At 37.6% G+C, this 13,866-nt stretch overlaps 1 protein-coding gene across 2 annotated transcripts in view; it reads right to left on the minus strand.

Annotated features, from left to right (window-relative positions):
* Window positions 1-13,328, minus strand: part of TNFAIP6 (TNF alpha induced protein 6) — a 29,472-nt gene extending 16,144 nt beyond the window's left edge. The window contains exons 1-3 of one of the 2 annotated variants that reach the window (XM_082395787.1): window positions 10,279-13,328; window positions 5,416-5,553; window positions 3,776-3,937 (exon numbers count right to left, since the gene is read on the minus strand). In XM_082395787.1, the coding sequence (XP_082251913.1) occupies window positions 3,776-3,937; window positions 5,416-5,553; window positions 10,279-10,372 (394 nt within the window). In that variant the 5' untranslated portion in view covers window positions 10,373-13,328. The remainder of the gene's footprint in view (window positions 1-3,775; window positions 3,938-5,415; window positions 5,554-10,278) is intronic. The other variant, XM_082395788.1, reaches the window with a different exon arrangement.
* Window positions 13,329-13,866: the final 538 nt, after the last annotated feature.

Raw genomic sequence — 13,866 nt, forward strand, 5'->3', positions numbered from 1 at the left:
TATATAGCATCCATAGTATATCGTGTGTAACTGTAGCTAAAGAATAAATGTTTTTTCATTAATAGTTGCTAAATTCTCTAAAATGAACATAGACCACTTGTGAATTTTTTTTTGTTCTAACTTTTTAAAAATTAATTTACTTTTGGCTGTGTTGGGTCTTCGTTGCTGCACGCGGGCTTTCTCTAGTTGCAGCGAGCGGGGGGCTATTCTTTGTTGCGGTACGTGGGCTTCTCCTTGGGGTGGCTTCCCGTTGCGGAGCACGGGCTCTAGGCGTGTGGGCTTCAGTAGTTGTGGCACGCAGGCTCTAGAGCACAGGCTCAGTAGTTGTGACACATGGGCTTAATTGCTTCGTGGCATGTGGGATCTTCGAGGACCAGGGCTCGAACCTGTGTCCCCTGCATTGGCAAGGAGATTCTTAACCACTGTGCCACCAGGGAAGTCCCCACTTGTGAGTTTTTTTTAAAGTAAAACAGCAAGAAGGAATAATAATTGTGCTCCTGTTGACATTTTTGCTCTGTTTACGTTTTAAGCATAGGATGCATGTCTTATGTGTACACTTAAATGTGTTTTGACAAATATATATGCCCATATTACCAACAGCCCAATCAAGATGACAGGGATTTTGTTCTGTGGTGTCACCACTGTGTCTTCAGGGACTCAGACACTTAGAATAATGAGTCCAATAAATTCTGTCTGGAAAATCATTATAGAATATGAAGATCACTTAGGGAATTTGAAGGTCACTCTAATCCAGTTAAAAGGAATAATTTATAATCATTCTATACTCCTTTTACTGGTTTAAATTAGCACCTTAATCCTCATACTATTTGAGGATTTGGTGAAGATATCCATGTTGGTTTTTTCAAGTCATTTACCATTTCACAGATTTCTGTCCTGTCCCATAACCTGTTATAAGAACAAACAATCTCTGCCAGAACAGTGATTTTACAGTATGCCTAGAGAGAAAGCTGTGGAAGGGCCCCAGTTAAATTCCATATCACCTAAATGTCTAGTGTCTTGAAAAAAAGATACAAACTGGAAACTCAAAAATAATCTGAGTGGTGGTGATGGTAGTGGTGACTCTGGATAGCATTCAAAGGTATTTTTTATTATATCAATTAAAGGGTTTGTTTTTTTTTTTTTTTGGCTACGCCACGCAGCTCACAGTATCTTAGTTCCCTGACCAGGGATCCAACCTGTGCCCTTGGCAGTGAAAGCGCCGAGTCCTAACCACTGGACCGCCAGAGAATTCCCCAATTAGAAGTTTTTTACAAGAATATTCTCCTTTAAAATAACTATTACAATAAAAAATTGTGTTAGAATCCTTAACACCATAGAAGTAAAGGAAGCTTATCACCCCAGGGCAGAATAGGCTCTTAGAAAGGCAAGAAAGTGACAAAAGAGGGTCAGGGATCTAGTCTGAGCTCTGCGTCCAGTCTATACCTCTGTTTCTTCATTGGTAAAATAAATATAGTCATGCCTCTCCTGTTACCTCCCTCACAGGACTATTCTGAGGATAAAATATAAAGGATAGCTTAAGAGTATTATGCAAAGTGTAAGCTATTCTTATTGTATTATTAAATATTATATAATACATAGTTTATATGTGCACATAAGCATGTACAGTGCCCGCTTTGGGAGTGATTTTCTCTGCCCCATAGCATCCTATCTTTGATGTATATATCATTAGATTAGGAAAAAAATTCAAATATTGAACTAATTTGTTTTTATATTTAGCTATATCTATTCAGCTCTGTATTTCATGTTACATATAATTATTGCCTCATCTCTTGCTTATTTAGAAAATGACAGATTCATAAAGCAGGCTGGGTCCCTGAGGACTGACAGCTAGTTGGTTAAGAAGTATTCATACAGGAGGCAGTCGGCATCATGCCACACATTCAGAGCTCGAATGAGCAAGCTGACTTCTGAACACTTCTGAATGACCCTATTCTTCCTTGCTTCAATCAACTCTAACTTGGTGATATTGATTAATTAATAATCATTGCTTTATTTTTCTGATACCATTATGATTTTTTTCATTCCAATTATTTTTCAAGGAACTGTTCTCCCATTGCTAGTTCAGGTGGCCCCCAGTCCCCTTCAGGTTGACCACATCCTAAATAATCAGTATATCACTGAATCCAAAAGTAAGCTGAGACTTGAGTAAGCACAAGTCTCCCAGGATTCTGTACACATACTCCCAGAGTAAAAAGCATTCAGCCTCTATGAGAAACAAAAGCAGCTTATAAAAATTTGTAAGTTAAGGTGGCATTCTTATAAAAGGGCAATGAAATACTGTAAGAATCTTTCCATTTGTACTTCTACATCTTCCTTAGACTTTGACCTTTGGAAATGATTGAGTAGGTGCTCAGAGATCCTGAAGTTTATCTAGCAAAAGAATCAGATAATATATTTGGAAATAGAAGTTACTCTTAAGAGTAAAAAGAGAGTTGCTTGTATAAATATATTTAAGAAAAAGGAAGAGAGGAAGAGAGAAAGAGAGGAAAAGAAGATATATGAATTATTAACAATGACTAAATATAGGACTAAATATAGTATACTATAGGCTTAAAGTATGTCAAAGTGATTTGAAAGTTATAGTCTATATGAATGCACGTTATTCATATTTTTTGAATTTTATTTATTTTTTTATACAGCAGGTTCTTATTAGTTACCTATTTTATGCATATTAGTGTATATATGTCAATCCCAATCTCCCAATTCATCCCACCCCCCCATTTATTCATATTTTGTCTCAAGTGGGAATAGGTGACAGCTCTAGGAAAAATTCTTTTCTACTTGGAGTATACATTATTGTGAAGTATAGGTTAGTTGCAAATGTGAGAAACTGTTCTCCAATGGTTAATATTATTATTTAATAATATTATTAAATAATAAATTCTATAATAATATGCTAGAACTTCACTGTAATCTCCTACTTTGTCATGGACATTCTCTAAGGTAGATCCAAATGGGACACCACCTGAGGATGTTTATGATCATATATGTGGGAAATACTTTGTAACATGTTGTAACACTTTGTAATATTATCCTGGGGGAAATATATCCCAAAACAACCGTCTACTTTTTTCTCCAACAGCATGGACCAAGAATTACTGTTTATAGTAATTATAATGTGTTAATTTTCTCTTTAAAGTTTTCCTAGCTGCAATCAACCGTGGAAAAAGAATATGAATAAACAGGTACTTACAATAATAACTAGCATATCCAGTATATATTTGTTAAAACAAACCACAGAGTGAGGGTTGCTTAGTTTGGAAGTTTAAGAATTTGTGCCCAAAAAGAAATTAGGGAAAAACTTTGTTTATTCTGTCTCCTTTTCTCATTCTATTAAAGGGATAATTTTGAACAGTTAACATTTGGTAGTACTACTTCATAGTTTTAGCTAATTAACTGTGACAAGTTTATAATCTTTTTTTTTTTTTCCTTTGTAATCAGGAAGTTCCCTGGCACAGAAAAGAATTGTCTTGATCTCACCTGCCTACTAATTACTGGCTGTCTGAAAGTTACTTAAGCTCTTGAACTTTAGTTTCCTGAATTCTAAAATGGGTATAACAATAAAGTGACAGTGTGGATGAAGACATAAGTCAGTGTGTGGCACAGCATAATCATTCTATGAATGGTAGTTGTTATTAATAATTATCGTTACTAAATTGCTCTCTCTCTGGAAGAAGAAGTCTTTTCTTTTTACTAACCTCTTAGTAACCTGTACCTGTTTTTATATAGTATAAAATTATTGTTTTTGACAAACCATGTGGGTTGTAGCAATAAGCATCCCATCTTTCACTTCTGTTCAGACGGACTCCGTAATCAATAATACCAGTTTTTCCAAATCCACAGTTGGGCCCCGGCTTCACAATGGGGTATCCAACTCTGCCCTTGGCCATCCACCCAGCAGCACAGATATGAAATCCTGCAAGAGAATGGAAGGGTAATGGCTTAACTGGTTATTCCCTCAGCTGAGTGAAGGTCATCTCAACTAAGATGGCCCCTTGCAACAGGGACAGTGTCTTAACTGCCCAAATCCAGTTCATATAAAAGGGGAAGAACTGTTTTCTTAAAAAATAAAGTTTGAATATATATAAAAGTTCTTGTAACATCTGATTTTTACTAGAAAATGACATCTTACTTGGAGAAAAAAAAAGAAGCAGATGGACTAGGAAATAATAATACCATGGATATGAAAACAATCCAATTTCAGAGCTGGCTTCTTTTCACAAATGACCGAGCTAGTGCCATGAGTTAATTTCTGGAATTACCATCAATACTGAAAAAATTTTTTTCAGATGATAATTTCTCCTTCAGGATCAATTAAGATATCACTAATATTTAAAAAATTTGACTAGGGATAAAAGTACTCATACATTTCAAACAAAGCCTCAGCCTTGTTTTCCTTACTCAACTTTGGAGGCTGTTTTAATATTTGCCAATGCCATCCAAGAACGATTTGACTACAAGTCCCCCATGGCTAGTAATGTCTCTGGCCTTTGTATACAAGTCCCCCATGGCTAGTAATGTCTCTGGCCTTTGTATACATCATTCCATTTACTGTGTCACACAGAGCCCTAAGGGTATAGACTGAGCAGTCATCTGGGGAGACTTTGGGGCATTTTCGAGAACACCTTTATTTTTGTCTTGGATAATGTATAGTAATAGTATGAGCTTTGCCAGGTATGTTCCTATCAGCAAAGGGATATCTTCAGTGGAGAAGAAAATTCTGAATTGGGGTGGCCTTTTGGATTCTCCTGAAAGTCCGGGAGAGACAGTAGCAGCCCGGTTTTTTTAATATAAAGAAGCAAACAGCATTTGTTAATTACTGGGTTTTCACCAGGTGTCCTGACATCATCTTCCCAGTTTCTTTCATCTGCCTCCTTACAACTTGCTTATCCTACTTTTCCTCATGGCTTTTGATCCTAAAGTACAAATGCATTCTCCCACTTAATGTAAAAAAAAGAAAAGGAAAAAATTGAAAATAATTGAAAAAAAAATCCACTAAATTCACTATTTCTTCTACCAAGTAAATTTCTTTGTAAGACACACATAGTAGCACCATTTAACAGCTGAGGAAAATGACACATAGACGTCAAGAAGAGATAGGATGATATTAAAAATGAGTAGCAATGGCATTAAAATTAATGAGGAGTTTAAATGATATCGAGATAATGATGTCTTCATTTTCTTTTGATGTTTATTTATCAGCTCCCAATGGGGTGTGACCCCAACTAAGTTACTAGTAGTAGGAATTGTCTACCAGCTCTAGGCAGAGAAGATAGGAGAAGCCGGAGGAACTATTAGCAGGGGTAGAGAGAAAATTCTTAATAAGGGGTTGCAGGAAAGGTGGAAAATTTTTTTTCCAAGGGTGAAAAAGAAGATTATTGTCAAAGCCGTTACCAATTTTTCTGGCTGCCTCTAACTGCTTGTAGGTGGCAAGATGGCCACCTTCATATTCACACACCGCCTTTGCTTCTGCGTAGGTGAGCTTGTACTTGCCAGACCGCGCTTCTCTGTGGTACACGCCTGCTGCTTGTTCTGTGAATTCACAAAATGTCGTCAATGCACTATTATCCATTCTTGTGGAACAAGGGAAATTTTGTGGCCTCAGTTGGAAGATTACATCAGCTATTGTTCCTGCCAAAGGGTTCCCTGGGTCAGCTGCATTGAGTGGCTAAGTTTTCATTGTTAGAAAGCTTTGGAAAAAAAATATGAATGAGGGGAATTTGGGGGGACATAGATAGAAACTTGAGGCTAAATTATTTTTTGAACTGAAAACCTGAAAGAAAGTTTTAACACAACATTGTATTTCTGCATTATCCAAAGGTGATAGAGTTTTGACTTTTTTTTTTGGCTTTGTTTTAAAAACTTAGAAAGGTAAGCAGTAGGAAAAGAAAAGGAGTTGAAGGCAAAAGAAACCAATGAAAATTGGCTCACAATGAAGGAGAAAAGTAAGCCAAAATAGCCATTTGAGGGAAATGACTAATGCAATATAATTGAGAATTTAGTAAACAAATCAAAAACTGAGGAAAAGTTTAAAGGAATCCAAAGCAAGCAAATATTACATTGAAGAAAAGAAAAATAGATTTAAATACAGCAGAGAAAAAGTGGGACACACCTAACTACCAGTTCCTAAGTTCTTTAGCTGGTTTGTCTTTTTCGGTTCACATTTGTTCCCAACGTATTTTAGATAGTGTTAAGTCATACATGAGCTGTCTCCCACTAGATCACTGTTTAAAATGATTGTTTTGAGTTTGGAGTGCATTTTGCCATAGAAACAATGTGAAAAGATTCCCAAGACAATAATCATAACATAGCTCTAATAGTTCTATGTTGACTGTCAGATTATTGTTAAGTCTTTGTCCCCTGACCTGTGCAATCAGCCACCATCAAGACCATTTCCAACGAGAACGTATGTTTCTTGGCATGCAGCAAGATATGAATCCAGCAGTATTAGAAATACTGTTCTTTACTCTCTTCCCCAAGCTGAAGTTGGCAATGCCACAGTTCAATAGGAGATGCTGCTTGGCATTTTTCTGGACTCCATGGGATACTGCTCTTATACCTTATATGGAAAAAGCCTGTCATTAATACACAGTACCTTAGTGCATCTGATACTTATAGGTCAGAGAACACAAGGAACATCAGTCATTTTCCCCTTTGAGAGTCACCTACTTCCCAAGTGTCCTTCATAGGGTAAAGCCTCATTAACTAAGCTTTTACTCGTTTCCAATTTGGTTGTTTTAAGAATATACCATGAGGTACTTTGATAGGTGCTGGGGATCAAGCCCTATTCTCAAGCAACTCAAGCACTAGTGGGCAATGCAAGTACATCTATTTTGAAGTACAGGGGTACTAAGGCTTCTAGTAGAGAAGGAGACATGTAGTGCTTACTAATGTATTGTGATGGAGATCATTGTTACTTTTTTAAAAAATTTTTATTTATTTATTTATTTATTTATTTATTTATTTATTTATTTATTTATGGCTGTGTTGGGTCTTCGTTTCTGTGCGAGGGCTTTCTCTAGTTGCGGCAAGTGGGGGCCACTCTTCATCGCGGTGCGCGGGTCTCTCAGTATCGCCGCCTCTCTTGTTGCGGAGCACAGGTTCCAGACGCACAGGCTCAGCAATTGTGGCTCACGGGCCTAGTTGCTCCGCGGCATGTGGGATCTTCCCAGACCAGGGCTCGAACCCGTGTCCCCTGCATTAGCAGGCAGATTCTCAACCACTGCGCCACCAGGGAAGCCCTATTGTTACTTTTTAAAAGTGTTAAAACTGTATCTGTTCTCTAAAAGATCTTTATTTGAAAAAAATTTTTGTATGAATTATTTTGTCTGCCAAGGTTTCTCAAACTAAGATTTCCGTGATATTTTACTCCAGAAATAAAAATATGATGTACTAAAAACACGACAGCAAGCTCCAAATGGAGTCCCTTATGCTAAGCCCCACATCACCAAACCAAGACTTAAGTATGGTTTCGGCTCACCCAGAAATGGAATCTTAAACCAGTCAGTCAGAAACCTCCTGATCACCACCAGTTAGGTCATCTGCCTGATAGACCCCTGCCATCCCCTGAAGGAAAGTAACCTTGCCATAACCAACCTGCTTTTTCCCCTAGTAAAACTTCCTTCTGCCTGCTCCCTTCTGCCTATGAAAGTCTTGCATTTTGTACCACTCCTCGGAGCTCCTTTCTATCTGTTAGATTGGATGCTGCCAAATTCAAATGGATTTTTGCTCAGATAAACTCAAAAATTTAAGTATGCTTCAGTTTTTCTTTTAACAGATGTTTGCAGGAAAAAAATAAATTAACAGAAAAAATTTTAAAAATAATTTTAAGTTTTCTTCCTGGTAGTTTTTCTTAAACTTTTGGTACCTCTTAAACTTGTCTAGTAATAAGGTAGTAACTTAAATAGCAGAAATGTCTATACTATAATTTTTAGTTTATTAAATAATATTAATATTCCACACTGTTCCTGAAAGAGACCCAAACTTCCCATTATTTTGCCTTATGAACAAGTTGAGTACACTTGGCATGTGTACTTGACAGGTTTAAGCACACATTTATTTTAAAGTATTTCCCAATTCAGAATTTTAAACTACTAAGATGGTCCTTTGTACAATGAGTCCTAATCTAAAAAATTTCACCTTTCAGAGGAAGTAATAATTTATTAGTTTTTCTAGCTGTCATTCACTGAAATTGAAAATCTATTTAACCAGTAACTTCCTTTTCCTTTTAGTAAGTGGTGACACAATAGTATGTTGGCTCTGATTTCTGTTTCTGGTTCTACAGTGGACCAGTTGTGTGACCTTGTATAAATCACTGCCTGAGCTTCAGTTTCTTCATCTATCAAATGAGAATAATGACAGCTATTTTTTGGAATATATAAACCATAAAACCCATAAGCATAGCTTCTGTATCCTAGTAGGAGCTCATGATAATGTTACTTTTCCCTTCTCCTTTTTTGGATTCAATACAATGGCTAAAAAGAATTGCTTATCTGTACATTTTTTGATCTTCATAATCCATTTAAACTAGTTGAAGTTTCTTGTCCTTAAGTGTCTTAAAAAATTACTATCTAAGGAATTAGAGGATACAAGAGTTAAAAATAAACCTTAGGGGTCCCCTACTTCAGACTTCTCATTTTACCAGTATGGGACTGAGACCAAGAGTTTAAAGTGCCTTGTTCTTGATAGTTGCTAGCAGATTCCTGCCTTCTAATTCAACTTTCTTCCCTCCCTAAATAGTTTTCTACTACTGCATTGGCCTAACCAACTGTAAACAATTTATGCTAGGCTGACTGGTCAATAATTTGTCTCACATTGAAGCATGAAGCACTGTGCAATCACTCTGGGCCTCAAATGTGCAGTATGCTATTAACAAACATTTGTGTTTGCTCCTCTCTATCTCTAGGACAGAACTCCTATTGTCTAGGTTTATATTTTGGTGATATACAACATCACTTAAAAAAAAAAACCAGCAACTCCAAATTACTTGATCATTAGCAAATTTGACAGCATTTCAGTTTATCCATGTGGGTTTAACTCTTACTAGCTTTATGATCATCTTTGTCATTTCTGACAAATAGGTGTATATTTCCCAAGTTTGATGGTGTGCAATGAAAATAAAGAGACTTGCTCATTCCTCTAGTAAATTCCAGACCCCATCTTGGCCAAATGGATTGCACTGTTCAGCATGAAAGCTGTTCACTGGCTCAAACTGAAAAAAGAGGCTGCAAGGCTGTGCATTGCAATCGAGCTTTCTAATGAAATCCGCATGGCTGCAGTTATTACCAGAGAGAAACATGCTGAAAGGGAAAATATTCTATAACTATGTGCTGCTTAGCAAGCATAACATCAAAATCTAGGTTAATTTTGCTTTCTCTTTATTTCTCTATTTTATACAAGGATCTGTCAGTTTTCTTCTTGAGCAATTCAAATTTTTTTCACTATCAAACACAACAGTGAACATAAAGCAGTATTAATTTGTATCATGAGAATTAAAGCATTATTAAGAGTACTATATGGGGTATTTTGGGTTTTCTCTATTTAGCCTTTTTTGGTCTGTTGTTTATATTCACAGTTAGGTCTATGTCATTCCTTACATTTAACAAAACAAAACAACAAAAGAAACTTTCCTTTTCTAACAAAAGAGGTAGAAAAGTATTTAAATGGATAGCTCAAACAAAAGAAATCAAGTGGTAAGAATGCATCCAGAAATACAAGCTTTTTTCATTTTTTTCTATATTACAAGCTGGCTTTGTCAAACTAGTCAAAAGATGTTTGGAAAAAGCATGATATACACTACAGGTCAGAGTACATGGAGCAATGATTATAAAATTATTGTGTATTCCAATTTACCTGTTGTAATTCTCTTATGGTTACCTGTTATGAAATCTGACTAGAAATGCATTGAAATGAAAACAAAATAATATATTGGTGGTTTTATTTTGTTAAGGAAACATTCTGCACTATACCACCACATCTTCTTTGAAAATTTTAAAGCATATTTTCATATGGAATATAAATATTAACCTCTATTTTCTACTGAACAGTTCACTTTATAAAAAGCTATTTTAAAATTTTAGAAGGCAGAAACACTTTTTAAAAAATGATATATGCATTCCAGTAGCTATCTTTCCCAAGCATTTTCTTTGAAAACATCAGCCTTGAACAGAAGAGAAAAATTTACAGCTTTGATTCACTTCTCCATGAATTCAGAGAAGCGACTTTCCCAACAAGAAGCTCATGAGTGAAGTTTCTTACCAAGCCATATGGAGTTATGAAAAATTCCATTCTTGAATCCCCATCCGTGAGCCTCTTCCCACAGCAAGACAAATAAGTAAATTAAGATGACCATATCTCAGTTGTAGAGAAGGAATAGCCTGTTAGGGGCTGCTCAGGATAAATTCCCAGAGCAGAGGCTGAAATGTGTCTGAAACATCTGGTTTCCACATCTTTTAAATGGTTTTTCTTTTTTTTTTTTTTTTTCAGCTGTGAGGTCAGCAAGTACTCTCCAATAGCATTTTCCTCTGTAGAGTTACACAATTAACTCACTGTCTGAGGCAAATTCTCTGATTCATTTGCATTGGCAACCAAAACTAAGGATATAGAATGATCATCTACATTTTAAAATTCACTTACTTTGAAAGGGGATCATTTATTCTATCTGTCATGGACACTTTTCTCTTAGGAAGTTTGTTTAACTTGGTGCAGATTCAGCAGTGGTTTCAAAACAACAAAAGAAAGACACCAGTAGGAATTTTAAGAGAAACCCTGAATACCTTATTTGCAGTAAGTCAATTATGCGGTATGGGGTTTGGGGTTAAACACTAATCTTGAACTTGACCCTGGTAATGTTACTTTAGTTTTCCTTAAACATTGCCAAGCTTGTATAGAAAGTTTGAAACAAAAAGTGTACACAGCTGGCAAACTCTAAACTGTCTCCAGTGATGTAGCATTTCTTTACCCTCTCCTCTGTCTGCTTTTGTCCTGGGTGGTGTCTGTTGCAGTCCTTGGTTTATTGTGGTCAGTAGGTAAATACATCAGTTTCCAGAAAAGTAGTTCAGTTTCAGAGACTTAGGACATTCCAGCATTTTGGGGCTATCTTATAATACAAATTTTTCCAGGCCACAAATCCTTGATTTTTTGGGAGGAAGGTGGGTGGGTAGATAGTCATAAAGTTAATTAAAATATGGCCTTAGGTTCCCCGAACCCCTCTAACTTTGAAGATGATCGAAATCATAGGTAACAGTTATCATAGAAAAGTCACCATGCCTTGAAATACCCCAAATTTTCCTCTCCTTTTGTGCAGGGTCCTTGGGGAACCTGTCTGGTAATACCCCACTGCTCTGATGCTAGTGGTGTTTCCTGTTGATTGACAGCCATTTTTTTCCCGCAGCTTTGGCTTCTCTTTCTCATTTGTCATTCTTCGCTACTTAGCGTCTCTACTCTTGCTACCAAACTGCTTCCCATTTGCTCCCATTATATTCATTTCTCATGCTTTCTTAGTTCCGCCATTGATATTGGAATCTGGATTTGCTCTGATCTTAAAGTTAGCCTTGAATCCCTTAGGCATCTTTGTGTTGCACATCAAAGGCTTAGACTGATCTTATCTCTCCTGGAAGAGCAGTTGTGGGGGGTAGGCTGAGGGTGCAGAATTTACTGGATACTCACTGAGATGCGCATAAATCTGTTAGGGTTCAAAACTCTCTATTTTGGACCCACAGCAGATGAGAGATGAGGGGATTATATCCCAGTTCACTGACAGAATTAGAGGGTTTAAGTTTGGTGCAAAAGAGGATCTAGTCTAGACCAGGTAGGCGTGACTACAAAGAAGATAGGCATGGTCGGCGGGAATAGGATAAATAGAGAGTTGGAAGGAACAAACCACGATATTTCTCTGGAAAGTGGAATTATATGAGTATTTTTTAAAATTAATTAATTTACTTATTTATTTTTGGCTACGTTGGGTCTTCGTTGCTGTGTGCGGGCTTTCTCTAACTGCAGCGAGCAGGGGCTACTCTTCGTTGTGGTGTGCGGGCTTCTCATTGCAGTGGCTTCTCTTGTTGTGGAGCACGGGCTCTAGGTGTGTGGGCTTCAGTAGTTGTGGCACACGGGCTCATAGCTGTGGATCGCGGGCTCTAGAGCGCAGGCTCAGTAGTCGTGGCGCATGGACTTAGTTGCTCTGCGGCATGTGGGATCTTCCCGGACCAGGGCTAGAACCCGTGTCCCCTGCAGTGGCAGAAGGATTCTTAACCACTGAGCCACCAGGGAGGTCCTATATGAGTATTTTAAGTTCGTGGTTTAGGAAGTAAATATAACTTTACTTGTGCAAGCCTACAGCAGAACCGTCACAGCCTTCCCCATTCTTTTCCTGGTCATATTCTCTGCCCATGTGCTTTCTGCATCTCTCTAAAGTACTCAGTTCCCTCTAGGTCTCATTTATCGAAAATTACTCTCAGGAAAGGGTTGGAAATTAATCTTTACTTAGGTCAAATAACGAACAAGAGATACCCTTCTTTGTTCATCTGCATTTTAACAAAGCTTCAAGTATAACAGGGTGTAAATGTTCAACTTGTTTTAACATAACATTTAATGATTAGTTTGATGGATTAACCCAATCTAGGGTGGAGGATTTCTTTCTCCCCCTCCCATTTCCCCATGCAATTCCCCCCACCTCTGTACAATGTTTGGAAACCCTATCATTCAGCAAAGAGAAAACAGTGCCTAATCGTGTGGGCTCTGGTTTTGAGGGGGTGTTCAGTTCTACTGTGGAAGAAAAGAGGAGAATGAGGGTTTTGTATGGAACAGATGCAGTGGGTGTGGGTGGGAATTCAGAGGAGAACCAGAGGGAGAAGGAGAGAGGAGAGCAGAGGGAGTTTTGTTTGTGAACTTACCTTGGAAGTTGTCCAAGATAATAAGCACTCCCTGCCCACCCCCTAGTACACACTACCCAGGATGTGTCTGAGGAGCTGAGAGAAGATACACTGATGAAAATTCCTTTCAAGGGCTCAGAAGACTTGGCCAGTCCAATGCTCTGCCTTCAGGGATAAATGTCACCACCAACACCCCCTGCCCCCAATCTCTTGATTGCACCCACCAGTCACTGTCTGAAAACCCAGCAGGACTGCTTTTATGCAGAAGTACCTCCCCTTTCAACTGCTTCCCCACAGTGTTCCAATGCCCATAAGTCTAAGCAGCTACTAGACACCTAAAGACAAGGAAGGGACAAGTCTACACTTGATTTGGGCTAAGACTGCACTGAACAAGCTTTAAGATCTCCTAAGCTGGCACAGTGGTTTAGTGATGTCACTATTCCACAAATTTAAAGTAAAAAAAAGAGACTCTAGGGTGGAGTTTCAAATATCTGTCAGAGGAAGAAGAAGACATTTAAAATCCTTTCAACATGCTCAGCCTCAGCTGACCGGGAAAAGGTATGGAGAAGTGTCAGGTGGATGTGGACGGAGGGGGAGAAAAAGGAAGAGAGGAAAGAGAAACACGTTCTAAGAGATCTCATGTCTGATTATACTTTAAAAAGACTGGATTTCAATTTCCAAGCAAGACATTGTGGGAAAATGCAATTCTTTGGCATACAGTATGAAAACTAAAACATAAATTATATCATTTATTGATTATATCATATATTTTGTAATCTTGGAAAGTGAAGGAAAGAGAGGAGAAGGTAAGAAAAGAGAAGTGTGGAGCTCAGTGAATTACTAAATATGTCAGTAGAGGACATCTTTAAGAACACTGCCAGTAAGGCCATTAAATTACAATACAGGAATGCCCTACTCACCCCAAGAGCTCCATATGGACTATGGTATGAATAAAGGTAATAAAAGAAATAAAGCT

The sequence above is a fragment of the Balaenoptera borealis genome (assembly GCF_965194805.1).
Source record: "Balaenoptera borealis genome assembly, chromosome: 6".
Classification (NCBI taxonomy): Eukaryota; Metazoa; Chordata; class Mammalia; order Artiodactyla; family Balaenopteridae; genus Balaenoptera; species Balaenoptera borealis.